General features: G+C 37.4%; 1 protein-coding gene across 8 annotated transcripts in view; it reads left to right on the top strand.

The window, feature by feature from the left end:
- The window catches only part of USP6NL (USP6 N-terminal like), a 128235-nt gene that overhangs the window by 59484 nt on the left and 48484 nt on the right, over positions 1-20267 (top strand). For all 8 annotated transcript variants that reach the window (XM_054802001.1, XM_054801991.1, XM_054802010.1 and 5 more), the window contains 2 exons: positions 110-192; positions 19247-19286. In XM_054802001.1, coding sequence (XP_054657976.1) covers positions 110-192; positions 19247-19286 — 123 coding nt within the window. The remainder of the gene's footprint in view (positions 1-109; positions 193-19246; positions 19287-20267) is intronic.

Below are 20267 nucleotides of genomic sequence, written 5' to 3'. Positions count from 1 at the left end.
CAGTGTGTCCCAAAGATTATACTTCGAGTGGTTGAATCCTGCCTTCTGTGTCTAAGCTTACTGTGTCATAAAACTTAATTTGGCTCCTTTTTTCTTTCCTTCACTTTAGGGACGGGAGGGCGCGCAGATTGAACCATGGGAAGATGCTGACTATCGTCTTTACAAAGTCACAGATAGATTTGGGTTTCTACAGTAAGTAACAAGCTTGAAAAGAAACTCAGACTAAGACTTTGCTACTATTACTATTGTATCACCTATTACACCTTTTAATAGATCTTCTGGAAACTGCTCTGTAAGTTTTGAGTAATCTTTCACTCTGCTTTTTAATTCTGTTCCTAGCTTTTTTTAGTTCTGTAACTTGATCCTGTGTAAGGAGTGAAATGGTTTTGAGTATTTTATTTGGGAATGAAAATTATTAGTCTATGAAAAAGATATTTCAAGCTGAATTAAATTGCAGATAAATTTGAAAAAATTGTGTTATATGTAAACAAACTTGTTCGCAGAAGCATTTTTAAAAAAATATTGTAATGTTGATTAAAAAAAAAAAACAAAAAACAAACAAAAAAACCCCAGCACATTGAAGGTTACATAATAGTTGTATGTGAACAACTGTATATCCCAATCCTTCAAATTTCATTTAATTTCATATATTTAGTAACCTTACTGAAGTCTCTGCTGATTTAGGACCTAATCTTGCATCATAGAGTCAGAAAATACCACAATCCTGTCGGGTACTTCCTTTGTAACAAATAATCTGTATCTTTTTGGCAAATAAAGATGAGAGTATTAAATTGTATTAGGACTTTTGTGGTTGGCAGTTGGAAATATCCAACTTACAGAAATGGAACACAAGCTGACTTGCTACTTCTGATAATATCCGGTCAAGACTCTCTGCCATTCTTGGCGTTTGGCATTTGTGTTTGAATATATGAAGTGCAATTAAAATCCAGAAAAATCAGTGATAAGTGGAAAGCTTAGTAACAACTATGAACTTTTATAGTATGGGGGGGGGGCAGGGCAGGGCGGTGAGGAGTGTTTTGGTTTTGGGGGGACTTCCCCCCCCTCTTTCTTCCATTTTATAATGTCATTGTTTTTATAAGCTGTCAGTTAAAACAGTTATCTTTACCTGTAGACTGCCTGTGCTTCATCATGGTGAGTTAATTTTGGATGTGACCTCTAAACAGGTCTATTTTACACAGGGAGGTTTTTGTGTTGGTAAACTACAGCTGCAACATCACGTGTCTGGTTTTGTAGCTGCAGTTGTAGGCCCTCTTAATGGAGGATGGATGTCAGAATTATTTCTTGTGCAAAAGTAATTGAAGCCACTATTAAGTTCACCACTGACTTCAATGGGAATTGAATCACGCACCATCAGATTTGCAGGTGGATTCTTGATTTTGGTATCCTTATGAACTTGTGAACTTTTCCTGTTACTTGTATTGTAATGTTTGTCTTTTTATATGTTAGGTAGGGAAGAATGTTACTCATGCCTGCTACAGTTGCTGCTGCAGTCACTTTTCAGGAGTCTTGGGTTTCGTGGCTCCCGTGCCGTAGTGTATTTGAGATGCAGTTATGGAGGTACTGCTTGGCAAATCACTGTGTGCCAGTTTTCATGCTGCTGTAGCTGTAACTTAAAGCTACTGTGGGCGCCCTTACATCAGACTGCAGTCGTTCTTGTGATGTGATAGCATAGATGGACATTAGTTATTAGACCATACTTCCTTTCTAGTAATGTCATGTCAATGCAAAATCTATGTAGAATTCCTCCTCTGCATAGTCAACTTGAAGGGATGAAATCTGAAAGATTTATAATACATGAAGACTGCACAAATTAACAGTATATGTAGATACTGTCTCTTCACTAATTGTGTGGTATTTGTTGCTTGTATGCTAATGATGTCTTGTTGTAAGGCAGATTTCACCTGAGAGTGCCTTCAAGGCTGCTTTATGATTCTTTAAAGCAAATTCATTGCAAATGATGTTTTTATTTTCCTGAGAAACAAAATCTTTCCTAATAAAAGAAGTATAATTAGGATAAGCATATCGACTGTCTTTCCATAAAAAGACAATTTATATTGCGCTATAGATTTTAACTATGGTCTGGATTCATATGTACTGCAATACTGAGCCTGTGCAATCTACCATTTCTGAAAGAAACTCCTATTCCTACAAGAATTTGAAACTGAGCAGTATGTACCAAAAACCTCAAAGAGTTGCCTTAATGGTTATCACCCATAAGACCTGTAATTCCCTGTGACCCATCTGTCAGGTGTTTACAGTGTGAATTAATGTTGAAAACTGAAAGTCTGGGGACAGTATCATACTGTACTCTGGTTGAGATCTGCAATGATTTGTAATCCTGTTTACACTGACATCTTAAAATACTAAGTAGCTGAACAAGGACTTTTGTATCAGAAGGCTGCTGGATGTGGGGAACCTGACGAAAAATTAGGGTTTGTTTGCTCAAGTACAATAGGCCTTGATTACTATAGGTAGTTTATAAACTTCTCTTTCTCCTTGGCTATGTCCTGTCCACAGCTTTCCTTGGCTCTGTGAAGGTGCACTCAAAGTTCAGCTGATTACTGACAGGGCAGAAAAGATAAATTTGATTGGTGAAACACTCCAGATGTCTGTGTGACTTGCCACTGAGAAGACGATGGGAGAAAGTAAAGACTAGACACTTGTAAAGAGTAGTTTCCATTGAATCTGTGATTCTTCTGGTGTCCCACTGTCCTTATTTGTGTGTCAGACTGGGAATTAGTAAACTTGGGGACCTTGAAGACACTTACACTTCTATTGTCTTCCTGCCATACCAGTAGAAGAGGGTAAAACTGTTTAGATTTTCTTCTGAGAACATACTGAGTAGCAGAGGGAAGGTGCCTTTTTATATAACAGTGTAGAAAAGGCTAGTGATGGGAAACAGATTTGTCATTTCCCTTCAGGTGAAATAGCTTACCTTAAGGCTAACCTTCATTTAAGACCCACAGTTGAAATATCTGTTGGGCAGCTTTGGTCAATTCTAATTGCTGTTGTAGTATTCATTGTTTAGAATAGTTAGGACCATCTTTAGCTAACACTGTCTTAAATTTTTAATAGCTGCTGCCTTAAGAACACAATTTAATTTGTTCACTGTAGTACTGTTTTTTGTTTTGCAATTCTGCAAATGAATATGGAAGTTCTAGTTGACTTTGGATATTAAAAGGAAATTGGTGTGGACAAGTTATTAAAATAGCCATTAAAAAAATGAAAGCTGAGTTAATACTGAATGAATTTTAGAAACAAAGTAAGTTCAGTGGGAAGTACCAGAGCATTATAATAATGAGACTTGTTTGAAATGAATAAAGGGAAGTTTTAGAGGGAAGTTGGATATGGGAAGGTTTCCAGCAAACATGCTAAGCTGCAAAATAACCCCATGGGGAGCTGAAGTGATCTGTCTCTTGAGGTATTTAAGACCAGATTGTACAAAACAAAATGCACCTAACAAGGAGTATTGTCAGTGGAACTGACTAAAATGTAACAGGTATGTTTTCAGTAGAGTAGCTTATAAATTGTATGAGGCATGCACGAGCCAGAAAAAGTTAAAATCTCACTACTGGCCAAAATGTAGAAAACTTAGCCTTACAAATTACTGTTGTTGTGAGGCTTTAAGGAAGTGGTGATCATCATGGTTTATTAAAGCCATATGGCATTGCGGGCAAAATAGTCTCAACTTGGAGAATTTTATACATAGTTTAATTTATTGCCAAATAACACAACATTGATTGCTGATTTGGATACTGGGGAGGGACCTCAATACGTAAAACTTCAATGAACACCTAGAGGAAACACCTCTCTTCCGCTCTGCTCCTGGGGACAAACTTCCCTTGCCTTCTGCTGTGGGTTACCCTTGGCTCACCCCAGTTTCTTTGGTGAGGCAATAGGCAGTGCAGGAGGTTGGGGTCCTGTGTTTCTTGTTTTCATCTACTGCTCCTTGTATCTTACTTGTTTTCTACTGCCCCACTGTGGGTTACTCGCAGGCTGCAGTCCCCTTAGAGACGTCCCTCCCCTGGCATGACGTGCCTCCTTCTGAGAGCGCATCTCCAGCTGTGTCCCCAACAACATCTCCTTCTATGTGTTTCATCTGCTTCTCACCACATCTCTTCCATTACTCCTGCCTCTAGCAGCTGCCCTGTCTTAAAAAAATACGCTTTTAGTAGAGGCATCACGGATTCCTCCAACTGACTGAAGTTTTGGCACATGATGGCTTGGATAGAGTAGTCTCAGAGCTGGCTGGAGCAGCCATGGCCCCCCCCTCTCCCATGCAGGTCACCCCTGCAACCCTGGCCACCGAAACCCTGCCAGTTCTGCCCAGTACATGTAGTGATGAGAACTGCTGCCCTGGCTATGGAGTCAAGCACTGGCACAAGGAAGGTAACTGAGATGTTGGCTGAGGGAGCCAATGTTTTCTAGACATGTTGGTACCAGAACACTGTAAACATGATGACAGTTACCAACTTGTACAACCCAAATGTGTGTTTGCTCCCTTCTGTAAGGTTGAGGATGTATTTGAAGAGAGATGCTTTCAGTGCGCTGTTTTCCAAGGGAATAAAGGCCATTTCAGAGTCCAGAGGTCTCAAATGAGTCTGAGGACACAGATCAGTCTGAGCATGCTGCGCTCAGATGTGCCTTCTCATAGCTGAGATGCTGCTGCACGTGTGCCACCTGGACCCCGTTGATAGCTATTCATGCTTTTCAGTGCAGTATTTCCAACTTCTTTACGTTAATCTCAATTTGTAAAGCAATACAAGAAAGGCGAAGTAGCATTAGTTCATCTTGATACCATTTCATACAGTATTAATTTCATTAGCGTTGTTCATCTTAATATTGACTTGTTTCTGTCATGTACTGTTGATCTTCTTCAATGTCACCTGATATACATGGAGTAGTGCCTATTAAAACTTTACTCTTCACTTACAGAATGTTTGTCTAGGAGAAGCCCATGTCAGGGAGCTCATCTTAGTCATGAACACACAGAGTATTGAGAGAACAAACCAGTATATTTTTTACAGGTGCACTGTGGTTACCTATAATCCTAAAAATATGTTTAAACACCAAAAGCAGCAACATCCCTACCCAAAAAAACTTCAGGCATGGTCCTTATTCTGTAAATTTTCCAGTGAAAATCCTGCTGGACTCCTGATTTCCCATTATACTGCGGGAATGCTGAACAGTAGGGCTGGTGTGAAAAATACCATTCATTTTTAAAAGGAACATTTTTTCCTCCAGGAAATCCTGCACCAGTGTTTGTATATACAGTCTACCAGTGTTTTGATGAGATCTAATATTCTTTTCTAGAAAATGCATGCATGAAACTGTATCTGATGGACAGTTTATTCTATACCCATAGTTGATCGACGTCTAGCAGACCATCTCAGGGGACCACCATAGTGCTCAGATAAGCCCTAGTCTGTAATAGATGACTTTCAATCAGGTGTCTTAGGAATGGGAGAAATACCTCAGATGTCTTCAAATAGTCACTACAAAAACTGTTCCAGCTGGTTTTGGAAATGAAAAAGATGGAATGTGTTTGGTATTCATAAAAAAACAGTGTTTTGTTTGGTGTTCCCCCCCCCCTCCCTTTTTTCCCCTCTTGGATATGTTGTGTCTTTTTGGTCCATGTTGTGTGAAGCTCTTTTTTTTTTTTTTTTTTCTTCCTCCTCCATATTTAATCAAAAGTTCTCATTTCATGCTTGGTATACACACACAAAAAAGCACCTGAATGTTGCAATTAAAAAAAAAAAAAAGCCAAAACCCAAACAAGTAGAAAACAGAAATAAAACCCTCTACCCCAGAAAACCAAACTCCAAACGCCCTGCCTGCTAAAAAAAAAAAAAGCAATTCCTTTCTGTCTTATCTTGGAGCCTGGCTAAATTTTAAAGCAAATGTTCTTAATCTTTTCACTGTAGACTGTTTTCTCGTAGAAACTCTACCTTGTAGATACTTCTATTTGTAGTTTTTCTAGCAGCAGTCATTGATAAGGGAATAACTTCAGGGAAAAAGCCTAAAGGAATTTCTGAGTGTCTTGAAGCTCAGAGCAGGCATTCCAGTAATGCCTTGGGGTCTGGGATTTCCCCCTTCCCCATCCTTGAATTCTTTACTTGATTTGTGACTGCTTTGGGCTGGTTAAAAAAGCTACTAGAATGAATACTGTATTCCTTGGGCAGTGACAAGTCCTGTATTACTCCTAAGAACATTTTAAAATATACTTATTTTAAGCCTATAGTTTAAATTATATTAATTTGTCTATTTAGAAGTGGCAATTATGTGAATGATTTTATAGTTAAAAACTATTCTAGGTCTTAAAGCAACAAACGAAAGCAACGAGTCCAAATGACAGTCAATGTTTTGTAAATAAATAAGAATTTAATCTTTAAAGATCATTGAAGCATATATTTAAAGATATATTTTCGTGAATGTGTCCTTGTGTTTATTGTTTGCGAAACTCTCCAGCTAGCTACAAGGGCAAACCAACTTTATTCCTTCTCCTTCTTCCCTGTCTGTATAATGTTAAGGTTGAAAGGTCCCAAGAGCATTGACTGATTGGGGTTTGCAAAACAGCCTAAACTTTGTACATGCTTCTAAAATAGGGTAGAAGCTGAAAGCAGCATTTTGCAACCCTAAAGGTCAACACCAGTTTGGTGTTTAAAGAGCCAGTCCTCTTTCGGGCCTTTCAGCACCAGGACAAAAGTCAGAGGGCAGGATGAGCAAAACAGCTTCAGTGTCTTCCTAGGATAGCACAGAAAACTAAAATTTGAGCAAATCCGAACAGCTAGAAGGCATCTTCCTTTGCTTAGGTCTCCAAACCAATATGCCCCTGGTTGATATACTGCCAGGTTCTGTGCTTCTTTGTACTGAAATCTCTGAAGTCATTGAATGACATTTCCGCTCAAGGATCAGCCATCAGCCGGGATCATTCGTTTGGTACCTGTTGGAACTAGTGATTTCAGTCCTTCATCAGATAGTGACAGACAAAAAGTATTAAAAAAACCTGTTCCTTTTTAGCTAGCAATTAGGATTTATATTATCTGGTCTTTTATTAGCTGTACTTGTATGTATATCTGTTTGATTCTTTTATTTATCTGCCTCTGTACATCACCCAGCTGTGAGGGAGGCATTCAGTTTTCTTTTTAAGACTACAGTTGTGCTTTTCTAAGTAAGAAGAAAATAACATTGCTCTTTGGAATTCTGGGCAGGTACAGCTCAAGGCCGAATTTCACTACTCTACATTGGGAAACATAGATTATGACTAATCCACACTGACTAATATATCGTGGAAAGCGTTGTAATCATTCAGGTCTTAATAGATACAAAGTAGAAATAACAAAATAAAACTACAATTTGTTTACTGCCACTTTCAAGAACTTTTTTCTTTCCATCATGCATTGATGAATGCCATCAACTGAATTGTCCTGTTAACTTTCAATAATGAGCTGTGAAAATTGTAAGCTGCCATGGCATCATTTAAAAAAAAATGCAGCAATTATTTTAAAGGCTTTTATTTCTCCAACCTGCACAATATGAATTCTTTTCAGCTCTTGTTATTATCAAGGTCTATGTTAACTTGTATTAATAATTATTTTCTTATGGCAATAACCAATATTGTCAGGTTTTGTGGTCTAACTTGGGTGATTCATCTTAAACATGTTTTTCTTTTACTACCTGTTCAATAAATGGAAACTGGGGATGTGTGTGCACTGTGGCAGATGCTCTTATGTTGATAAATATCCAGGGATTAGCATAGTGAGGTTAGGTATATTGGAGGCTTATTCTGCAAGGTTGTGGTTTTTTTTTTTTCCTAGTGAAGGAATAGATGTTCAGTAAAAGTACTAATGGCAGAAAATACAGATGTGGGGGTTTTTGCCGCCCCCCCCCCCCCGCCCCGCCCCCGTTCATGAATCTCTCTTCAATCGCGTTAGATTCTTGTACTACTCTTACAGTAGCTCTGCGCTGATTTTGATGGAATTGAACCAATTTATGGCAGCTGAGAATCTGACTCATACTCTTATTCTTTATCCCATGAGTCTATTAAATCAGTGAACATGCTTTTAGAATAGTTTGCTAATGCTGGAGATTATGGCATTGCCAGAGGCGCTTTTCAAATAGCAGAGTTCATTATTCTTTCTTTTGCTAAGATAGAGGCTTACCTGCTCTTCTCCATCAAACTTTGCTCTTTAATAAAATGTATTGCATTTTTATTAGCTCTGTAATGCATTTCTGCAGCATGCTGCAAAAATGAGCTTGGGGAGTAAAGAAATGGAGAGCTCAATCAAGAATTGTGTGATACTCCATTAAATGCCTCGAATGAAGCTATTGATCCCCCCCGCCCTTCCAGTATTATTATTTTGCCTCTAACTTTTTAATAGGGAGCAGTAAGATGAGCAACTAGTTATCCTCTCTCTCATTCCGTTTCTTGATAATTTATATGTAGTCTTGCTGGAAAATAGTCCTTGTCTCTAAAATATTCTTTGTGCGTTCCTTAATACTTTTCAAAACATGCCTGTCGAACCACATGTCCAAGAACAATAACTTATCCAACTAACCCTGCTGATTTGAGTAGGTACACAGGTGAAGTCTCTCCAGATAAGAGATGTAAGGACTGGTCTCTGTGTGTTCTTGGCAGCAAAAGCAGTTATGCTTAGATACAAAAAGTTTTGGGTAATAGAACTTAAAAAAGAAGCTCGGTGGCTGCAATTTGGTAATAATAATAAAAAAGTATCAAAAACCCAGAAATTTTTATATAACTTCAATTTTTTTTAGTAGACAAATCTGCACATCGATGCTCTAGGAAAGAGTTCTAAGGTTCCTTGGAGAGTTGCAAAGTTATTGTTCATAGTGACACACAGCCACTAGCCTTTAATGTTCTAGGCACAGTAAGTATTGCCAAACACGTTAAGTGATACGATGATGGATTAAAGAGCAATGAAATGTTTATTCTTAACAGTTCAATTATAAAGGTAAATCTTACTGCATTTTATATATTGTGGTCGTGCATTAGGGACTTGCTGTCACTTTCTTCTCCTCCTCTTTTCTTCTCGGCTTTGTGAGACAGGGTCAGACCTACTTGTCAGGAGAGTGGCTTAACTCTCCCCTCCCTTGGGAAGAAAGTGTGCTAAGTTCAACCTCTTTCAGCTGCCAAAGACAAATCTTTATTTAAAAAAAAAAAAAAAAATCACATCTCAGAGAAGACTTGTGGTTCTCTTAATAATTCCCTGTTTTACTAAATACATGAATATGACTCATTTTGACTGGGTAGAATTCTTTCATGTGACATTATAAAGATTTACTATGAAAACTCTACTATAGTCTTGCATTATGTGCAGTCGATTCTGCATTCTAATATGTGATACACTTCCCTGGACTGATTTTACTCTCAAATATTCATTGCTAATCAACGTACTGAGGAACTGCTGTTAAAAAAAGAAAAACAAACCACAAATTTCAGCCCTATATAATGTTCTTTCCTTTTGCTGTAATGTACACTGAAGATATTATTTTTATTTAAGGAGAGAAATGGAAATTTTCTTGGGTTAGTAATTGAGATTCAGAATGGTCTTTTTTTTATGTCCATCTTCCTAGCATTAGACAACCCCTTTTTTTTTCTTTGCATGCTTTCACAGGGAACTACTTCGAAAGAGTATTTTAATTGTATTTCTGTATGACAAAGCCTGGTTTGTGATGGATTAATAAACATTAATGAAGAGGGTTTACAAATTTTACTATTTATCAGTTATGGAACTCCTGATAAGTTGAAATGAATCTGCTTACTATGCAGTTGTAAAGTGATGGGGCTAAGTTTCAGAGACGGACCTTTCAGACACCAAGGTAGAACAGGCAGTTTTATTTAAACATCACTGACAGTGGAAGAGTACATTGGACTTGCTGTAAGTTTTACTTCAGTCGGAATGGATAATGACTTTTTAGTTTACAGCTCTGCTTCCATGATGGACAATGAACTTTGTTCTCTGCATTTGTCTCCAGTTATGGTGGTGGTTGCATTGTGATCCTTTTCTCCACATTGATGCATTCAAACTTATTTCTAAAAGCAGAAGAAATATATGGCAATTTGCAGTAATTGCTTCCTTAAATTGATATCTTATTTTGCAATAGAAATGTTGCTTTAGAGTGTATTTTGGTTCCTATGAAGAACACTTCAATGCTTTTCCTCACACTTGCTATTTAAACATGTCCTTTATTTTTTTTTTTTTTGCCAGCCTGATGGCAAAAGTGGTCATTTATTCAAAAACTATTCCATGAAAATTTTCTAAGCCAGACCTAGCAGAAGGGAGAGGAACCAAGTTTTCTCTCCCAGATGATAACCTGTGAGCTTCACAATCATATAGGATCTTAGAGTATTTGCACACCACTTATGTTCTTGGTGGTAGAACTTCACCAGAAAAAGGAGGAAGTGCCTTAGTTCTGGTTTTGGCCAGGTCACTGTTGAGGCAGGCTTGCTTTAGAACCTCATAATGCTAAGGAGGCTGTTTGAACCCAGAATCAACTCATTTTATGCAAGGCTTGAAGTCACCTATTTTGGACCTGTTTGAAGAGAAGTTGTCAATCATATGTAATTCAACAGCTGAAGAACCCACCTCCTGGATTGGTATTTGTAGCCACAGAAGGAGAGTAGTAGGATTTCAGGTGTATCTTTCTCGGCCATGTTCTTGGTATCTAGTTAATTTTGGTTTCCATTGGAAAATAAGCACCTTTGCCTGTGTACTGTGCTCTCATGGTTGCAATCATTTTTTAATATCTGTGTGTCCAGAAGTTACCAATAATTTTTTTTTTTATGGTTTGGACTGCTAATTTCAGTTCCTTTACAAAAGCTTTTAAGATGTTGTCTTTAGTTTAGTTTTGTTCATCTTAATGAAAGTTGATTTTTTTTTTTAAAGAATAATCTGATGGGGTTTTGATTTTTTAAATTATTATTATTATTTATTTTTCCTCTTGTGTTATCATGATGATCTAGCGTATGGTTCTTCTACTACTCTCCCTTCATGCAAGGAAGGAATGAATGTTCTGGTTTTATTTGCTATCAATCAGAATGGTATGGATTTTTATTTTCCCTAAAACTGTGTCACAATGGTACCCATTTCTTGAGCTTATTCTTAGGACTAGAGTTGAAATTTGAATTGTAAATCCATTCTTTCAGCTGAGTTAGTCCAGGCTGTCACTTCAACAATCCTCTGCAGATACAGAAAGAAATGAGGTGAATGCAATCCCGCAGACTTGACTGCAAACACACAAGTAAGCTGCAGGATAATTCTGCCAACTAAGGACAAATAGTGTGGTTTTGTTAACAGCTGCTGCTATTCGATTTGAGTAAAAGATCACCCACTGTGTACTAGGAATTAATGAACTACTTCCTTTTATGAAAAGAGCTATTAGGTAGCAGAACTGAAAAAATGATTGAATATGGTAATACATGATTTAATTTATACAACATACAGTGATACGCATTGGGTTTGGGTTACTGCTTAAGCATTAAAGTGTAAGGATTTTACATAATCATTATTACCACATATATGTCCTACTATATTTAGCATTTATAGAAGATTAACTCAATACAGGGACTGGTCAGAGTATGCTTCACTGACACTGATTATTAAGAGTGCTAAAAGAGGTCTGGGGTGACAGTTTTTAGAAGTGCAAAGATGCTGCTACTCTCGACCCAAGTGAAAGACCTACTGAAATGGAAGTTTAGACTGCAGAAGCTTATTTCATAGAAGAAGCAAGTGTAGGTACATAAAGCATTGAGCTTCAGCAGAGGACAAGTATATAGTGCTGGAATACTACCATCTTAGTTAATTTACATTGGAATATGCTTTGCATAGCACATGCATTTTAATACAGTTGAAGCTGCCAACATGTAAGTTCTGGATTGCTATTAATGTGTAGTTTAGGTGATCTGTACAGTAACTAACCTTCAAGCAGTACTTAAAAGTAATATATATAGATATATGTTGAAGGAAAAAATCCTAGTTGTTTTAGACATGTTTCAAATCTAAATCAGTAGCAAGGCAAAGAGATTAATTCTTTTTCATTTGTCTTTTAGCCTCTTCAGAGTTTTAAGTTAGCTTAGGCTAGTTTTTATCTTGTTTTAGACTCTTGGAATGTGATTCTGAGGAAACGTTTTTCACCTCAATGTTTATGTTCAATTAAAGTGACATCAGAAATCTCTAGAAATGCTGCTGTGCTCAATTAAGCAGATTATAGATTTTCTCAAAGGTTTTCTGATTCCAAGCTGGGAAAACTTTAAAGTTTGCATATAGAACATGTCCTTTACTAAAGGCACAAGAAAGCATATATTTTAGCATGTGGCAGTGAAAATACAGGTATCTTTTTTGCTATGAATTTCTCAATCATTTTTTATATTGGCAATAAAAACTATACAGTGAAGTTATCTTATCCCAAGCAGGAAAGTACTTTACTAAAAAATCACCACTTTGAGATTTAATTGAAATTGATAAATCTTTTGATTTTATTTTATCTTATCTCTGGGAGCGTGCATTACTTGAGACTTTCTGGACAGGAGCTGCATGTTCATGGCACTGTGCTGGGTGTATTGGCAGCAACATCCACAGAATCCACAAATAATAATTGCAACTAAAACCTTGTCACAAAATCACGTGTGATCCAGTATTTTGCCAGTATTAAATTCTTTCTTGGAGCATGTTTCTTGATAATTATATTGTGGAATATCGCATTGGCTTATCCCATATGTTAATTAATTGCTTTGGCTTGCTTATGAATTTTAACAAAACTTCTGAAAGCTGGTTTTTAATCTGTTGTAGTCACCACTCCCATACTGTGCAGAGGTTATTTGGTGAAAATTCAGAGTGGATGATTGCAGTAGCAGAGCGCCCATTATTTTGATAGACACACACGATCAAAATTGTGAGTTATGTAAGAAAAATGCGTACTGGAAGGAAGGGATTGACTGTAGAATTTTATCTGTGGAAAATCCATCATTTAGTTTAAAAACCAGCTTTCTTATTTTCTGCTTAATATTTTCCAAAATGTTTTCCATGTATTATTGGTTTCGAAAATGACATTGTTGCCTTTAATTTCCATTCAAATTTTGGAAGATCAAAACAATCATTCATAATCAGAATTTGTCTGCAAATTAACTTGTTTAGACTAAAGGATCTGAATTCAACACTAAGTTGTGCTTTAGATTTGTGCTACAAAGAGTAGAATAACTTAATAATAGGTCTGAAGAAAGGCATGACATTGAAATACTGTTTTATTTCTACTTATAATGGTTAATAATGGTTCAGAAAACAGTTTGCTTTGCAGCTCATCTTGTGACATAATGCAGACATAAAAATAGTCATTATGAGTAACAATGTGTGCCCTGTGAATTACACAGTCTTATTTATCTTTCCTTCCATAAGATGATTATGAAGCACTCTTCAGGTAACTTTAGAACAAAGATCAATATGTATATGACATGAGGCAGTAAAAGCTCCCTGGAAACTCTGTGTGTATATATATGTAAACCAAGGTGTCATTCTGTTGCAAAGCACTGTTGTAACTGTCCGTAGTATTGTGTATTGCTCTGACAGCTTATGTGCTGTGTATGGGCCACTGAAAGGGAGGCAGTCCTGAGAGAACACCTCGTTACTCTGTTTATTGTTGTAAGATTGGTTTCCAGGTGTGAAGATACTAAATTTTTGTCTAGTAAAGCCGTAGACTCCTACAACTCACTTCTGACAAATTCCACAGCCTAAAAACTGTTTGTACTTGGGAAGATTTACTTTTTCCTAATACACCCGAGTACTGAAGTGTCGTTAAAATTTGTTACTCGGCAATCCGAGTTCTATACTGTACCGCAAAACCACTCCGTTTGTACTAAAGCTTTTCTCGTTCAGGTATCTGTCAACTGAACTCTTCTCACAGCTTATCTGTGCATGATCACTCTTCATGAATGTATTTCATGACACTTTTGCTTTGGAGTTTTATGCCTTACTAATGGTTTTGTGGATGTTTTACTCACAAGTTCCTTGACCATAGAAGTTTCAAAACTATACAAATGTCTGATTTTTTATTTTTTTTTAAAATAATTCCTTCAAAACTGTTTTCCTGGGTAGTAGCAAGTATGTTTTCCTCATGGATTTAAACACCGTTACATCACAAATGAAAAACTGAATGCACAGCATCTCTTTCTTCATGATTGAGTCAATGAGACCATGAAGACAAGTGTTCTGCAAGAAACTTTTCCCACATTGTATTTAGTATGTGACACACACACACAATTGCAAAATATTTTTCAGGTAAAATGTGCATGCAGTGATACGCGGTGATGATGTTGCACTCAGTACTTTGAGGAGAGCATGAGAAAATAATTAAGAAATAGTTTGAGAAACTATTTTGTGTAGGGACTGCACCACAGGCTTTATGAGGATTCACGTTTTTTAATAGTCCTGTTATAGTGAGTTCAGTAATAGAGGAATATTGAATTTAATTGACTTTTTAAAAGTTAAATAATGACTTGCACATATGGCAGTTATTCTTGCAACATGTTTCAGGATAAAGGACCCCAAAGTTCTTCACAGTGCACTGGCTAATTTTCTCTGGGCTGAGAAAGACTGCAGAAGTAGAGAGGGTTTTTAAGCAAGTGGTGTGTTTTGAAATAGAAGTTATGAGAAATGAAAACACAGCTTAGAAAGAAATTTGGAACCTAACAGCTCTTCAGGCAGTAAGTTTTGCTAAAGGTTTTTAGTCTATTATGGTCAATTTTTGCCACTTTTTCCAATGAAAAATTGAGTGTCAGAGTTTATACAACTTGGAAATGTGAAGAATTGAATTGATCTTCAGGAATTTACTGTTCTGGGGTTATCAACATATCAAGAGTGCTGATTATTGCACTAAACATCTTCCATCTTCAGCTGAAGCTGCAAATAATAGAGCCTTTACATTTCTCAAATTCATTTAAGCCAAACTAAAAGCAGGAAAATGCTGTGATTTGAGCCAGGAGGGAACATTTTTGGCATTCAAATACAAATGTAGGAAAAAAATAAATCTTAGGAGTGACTAATATGAGAGAGTCTTTCTGTGTGTTTATATCGAACAAATATATCAAAGTGCTGTTTAAAGAAGACTGATTTAAACAGCAGCAGTGGGTAGATGGCTGTAAGCTTGTGAAGTCTGAGACTTTTCGATTTATTTAAACTACCACTGTTGCTCGAGGAGGCTAATTAGAACACATAGCTTAATGGCCAAAACCAAAGATCTGCATGTTTGACGTTCTGAAATGTTGGATATTTATGCATTTAAGATTAATATTTCTTTTAAGTTGTCTTGAAAAATTCATGAAAACCTGTTTTAGCCATCATGATGGATTTAAAGATGTAAAATCTATTCATCACTTATAATCTAATAAAAAAAGCATTTTCAATCACATCCTTGTTCTTCAAAATGAAATCCTGTTTCTTTGAACTTACAGACCTTGTAATCCTCACAAGAAGGTGGTAGTAGGAAAGAAAGATAGGAAGAAGACTTTGGGCCGGTGCTGCAGCTCGCCACCAGTGAGGACCATGGGTAGAGGTCCTGAGTTCCAGTCAAACCTTGGAGTCTCATACTCCCTCCCAGTGAAATGTCTTTGAGGAGACTTCTAGTAGGAAACCCAGCACGCCTTCATGTGAACCCTGCTTCTTAGTGGAGTTAGGATTTGGTCCCAGCATTTTGCAGCTCCCAAACCTGTAGACAACATCTTCAGACCTTTGTCTTAAAGCTGTGACACCAGATCTGCTTGGCAGCGACAGCCAGAGCCCTTGGGCTGCTGTTAGGCTGCAGTGTGGGCTGCCAGGTGGAAGGCTGTAGTCTTTATACCTGGGGCAAAGGCACATACCAGATGTAATGATTCTTGATTCCTGTCTGATTATATGCTTGAATTTACCTGGTTTGGATCTTTATTATGGACAATAGAGTGTTAAGATTTCATTTCTGGTGAGACCTTATTTACATGAGTTCAGTTAAAAGCTGTCTCTGTGACTCCTCTTTTGGATATCAAGTATTGTATGGTTCTAAGCTAATTATGTTAATCAGCCCTGTTCTTCTATCCCCTAAATGAATATTACTTGAGCTATTAAAGGAAAGCAGTCATCTCAGGGCAGGATGTGGCTGTATTATGTTAATATTGTTTACTACTTCACATTATTGTGTGGTGAAGTACACCGATAAAAACCATCAAAAAATATAAGTTTAAATAGACTGGAGCCAGTGGGAGAAGATTCAGCATTAAAAGAAGTAATGAAGGTATAACAAAATTAGATTGGCTAGGCTGGGGAAGGAAAAGGCAGATTCATTATTACAAAGAAAAAAAAGAAGGTACAATAAAATTACATTGATTAATAGGCATTAATTGATTTTGTGTCTGATCCCACCTAATCCTTTTTAGAAAAAAAAAAAATCTGTAAGGTGCTTCTGCATAGAAATCACATACACTAAATGTAAATGTATTTATTTAAAGTATCTTTAGGGGGTGAGACAGTTTGTTTGCCCACCATGCCTTTACCTCACTCCTTGCAGGATAGATTTGAATATTAAGTATATGTGTACACGGGTGTAGTTAGTGCAGTCGAGTTCATTGAGAGGAAGATCTCCAGCAACTCCTGCGTTCCAGTCCAGTGAGTTACTGAACAGCCCAGGGCAATTTGCTCAGCTTCTGTGCTGCCAGCAGCATCTCTGGGAGTAAAAACCCTGGGCTGGCTTAATATGCCACCTTAATGTGGTGGAATTTCACTGCCTAAATGTATTGGTATGTGGTATTAATGCATAGCTCTGTAGCTAAAGAAATAACAAGGAATGTGGTCATAAATTTGCTGCTGGATTAATTCAGTGAGGGAATACGGTGTCTGCTTCCCAGGATTAAAAGAGCCTTCTTTCACTGCTCGGCCTTTCGTTTGTACATCAATGGGAACTTGCAAAGAACGACTCTGTAATAAATCATTGCAATTCATCCTTACTTTGTGAGAAAATGAGATTTGGTTAATCTTTTGTGTGGTTAGCTTCCATGCCAAATTAGCAAATGTGAAGATAAGCTGTCCAGTGGTACCGGTAGAACAGAGGAGTGAGTAGCTGTGTCCGATGTGAGTCCGTGGGGATGCAGAGCTGTCTGATCGATGTCTTGCACTGGGGGAAGAAGAGTGTTGTGTGCGCAGCCAGCTGCTGGCGTGATCCTGTAGAGCCCCAAGGAATGAGGCTGCTGTGCACTTGTCTTGCCGCGTGAGATCGATGCTTCTGGTGGAGGTAGACAGTGCCTGCAACTGAGGAGGTTATTCAGAAATTTGGTGTGGGGACAGAAGGAGGAGCTGCTAAAGAATGGAAAATTTTAAGTCACGTTTGAAAGGCTTGATTTTAAGTACAAAGATTGCTAAGCAAAACAACAACAAACTCCAAGCAGATTATAAAATTGATTTTTTTTTTTCTTCCCCTTTGCTTATATTTTTTTACTTCTGCTCAAATGAGCTTCATTTTGAGGTGATATTAGGCTCCGAAGGGCTTACTTTCAATTTGTTAATTTAGTTATATGGGAATGTGTGCAATACTATGATTTTATAGCACTCACAACCGCAGATAGCACTGAATATAGGTTATTTCTAGTGCGTTAGATGTTCATCAGGGTTTTTTTGGGTTTTGATGTTCTTCAAGAAACCTTTTGAATACTTCGAAAGTGTTTCTAAATGAACGGATTATATTTTTTCAAATGCTGTTCAAAAGAAACACTCTTTTGGTTTTTAAACTAGTTTCTAGGCTGTATACTGGAAACTTTGACTCGTGCATGCGGTCTCCAAAAAGGTGTTGATTGAAGCAAGCTTTTCCGTTAGATGAAGTAATTCAAATGTATTTCTTAATTCAAATATAACTTCTGACTCTGAAACTGCATCTTTTAAATGAAGTAAATGAAATCAAATACAATTCAAGCATTTTGCATCAGACTGTTGTTACATTGACTGTAGCAACAACTACTTTTTTATCTTCCCCAGTGGTTTTTTTGCCCTTAGACAGATTTGATACTGGTCTAAAGTAGTGGGGTTTAATGTCATTGCTATAGACAGCTACAATGATGTGGGTAGGAATTTTTTCCATAGTATTAAGACTCAGTAGGAACTTTTTTTTTTCCACAGTGCCTGCTTATTAGTCCCTTTTACTCAGGGTTTTGTTGGGTGTGTTATTTATCTGATCTGCAGAGTGGAAAAAGGGAGCATTGCTACTTACAGATGAGCTGCTGTGTTTTCAGAAGCTGCAGGTGATGCAGGCAAAGGAAGGAAGGCTCATTTGGCATCAAAGTGGTCCAGTTACTTTTGATAAGAAAACCACAAGTTTCTTTGAGAAGAAAAACAGAAGTTAGAGCCCTCAGAACAAAACTAAAATAATATAAAGTCTGAAACTGTATCTCTTCAAAGGCTGCTTTTCAAGCTTTCAATTCATAACCTGCCTTTTTAAAGTTAGGCTAAGAAGTGAGATGACTGTATTTTTTAATATTAATTAGATACCTAGAATAAAACTGGTATTTGTTGGATTTTTTTCCTACCACCTCCTCCTTGTTAGTGTGAATATTGCAGAGTTTTGAGGAAATGGAAGTTAACTCTCCTAGGTCAAGCAAAGTCTTGGTGCCTTTCACAGGGCACAGTAGTAGTAAAGAAAGAAAATCTTTTTAGGGGTTTTTCAGCTAAAAGTAGTATGATCTAGTAAACAAAACTGGGTTTTATGTTTAAAAATGCATAGAGTGGAGTTAGGAGTCATGTTTGGAAATAGTTGGATTTCTAAAACAAAGCTGTATGCAAATATTTAGGAGTGTGAAAAGTTTTAATGAAAACAACTTTTCTTATTTAAAACTCTGCTGTGTGCATTTAGAGAAAATGTCACTTGGGTTTCAGTTCAGTAGTACAGCACGAGGTGCTTTTACTACAGAAAACCTTTCTGGTAAGTCCTTGTCTTTTGAAGCTATGCAACTGCTTTGACTTAGAAGGTAATTCAAAAGTAATTCTGTTTCCTTATTTAAAATGTTGTGAGTTTTACTGTGTTTAAAAAATAAGTTCCAGGGGTTCCTGTGTGTCATTGTCCTCACTCTCTAAAGTTCAGAATTCTTGTTTACTTGTTACTACATATTGCCACTGTAAATGATTACTTGTTAGAACCTCTGCAGTAATGATTTTGTGCCAAGATTAACCAAAGGTAACATGAATTTTGTCTTTGTTTTCAGTCCAGAGGAGCTTCCTGTCCATGATGCAGCGATAGAAAAGGTAAGCCCAGCGTCTTCCATTTTTTTGACTAAGATGTAAACATTTACAGATTTATGACTTTGATTTACATAAAAAATTGTGATATTAGGAGATGAAGCATTTTAGTGATTTGCATTCCCAAAGAAACATGTTCTAAGTCCCGTAAGGACTGTGGTCCTTGAGGCCACATTAACTCACCCACCGATCCCTTGGGGCCCACATGATCTTACACTTACTAGTTGCAATGAGACATGAGTTACTCACCCATTGTATGACCTAGTAAAGAAAACAGAGCTACTTAAGAGATCACACCCAGCTCTGCCCCTAACGAGCGAGAGCTGTTGTCCCTGTGTCATGAGCTATCATCAGCTGTGCTGGGTGGATGGATTGTCCAAGTGAGGTGGTGGCTTTGATGCTGAGGTGTACGTAGCCTTCCCCTGACGAGCGGGGCGTGCTGTTCTAGATTGGTCAATGATGACACATACCCTGGCTGCCACTGAAACTTCTTGACCTCCCTTGTCATGTTCAGTTGATGAGCCAGGTGTATTCTGTACACACGAGATCTGTCAGCAGTCCAAAAATCCTGCTGCTGCTGGGGTACTGGAGGAGAAGTTTGGGAACTGATGTTTTGGGAACACGGCAAGTTTTCATTAAAATCATCGGGAACTGAATTTCTACTTGTCTGGGCCTAGTTACTCTTGGTGTTTCCTGTGGCTTGTCAGGTCCATTATCTCCAACATCAGATCCTTCTTGTTTGTCTATATTGGTCTTCTGTATCATCAGGAAACTCAATATAAAAATATATAAAGCTGAAGTTTACAGTTAGCCCTCTTGGCTGTAGAAATCAGTGGCGTGCATGTAAGAGGGATGAAATGACTTGTTCTAAGGCAGCTCAAATCCCTGAGTGTTAGGAGCAGCAGTGCTTCTGAAAATGAATTATTTTGAGCTTCAGTATTTGGCTAATAAATGCTCCTCATAAAAGAAGGGAACTTCTGAGTCCCT

Source organism: Grus americana, chromosome 1 (assembly GCF_028858705.1).
Source record: "Grus americana isolate bGruAme1 chromosome 1, bGruAme1.mat, whole genome shotgun sequence".
Classification (NCBI taxonomy): domain Eukaryota; kingdom Metazoa; phylum Chordata; class Aves; order Gruiformes; family Gruidae; genus Grus; species Grus americana.
Note: the sequence above shows the minus strand (reverse complement) of the source record. Positions and strands in the feature narration are given on the sequence as shown.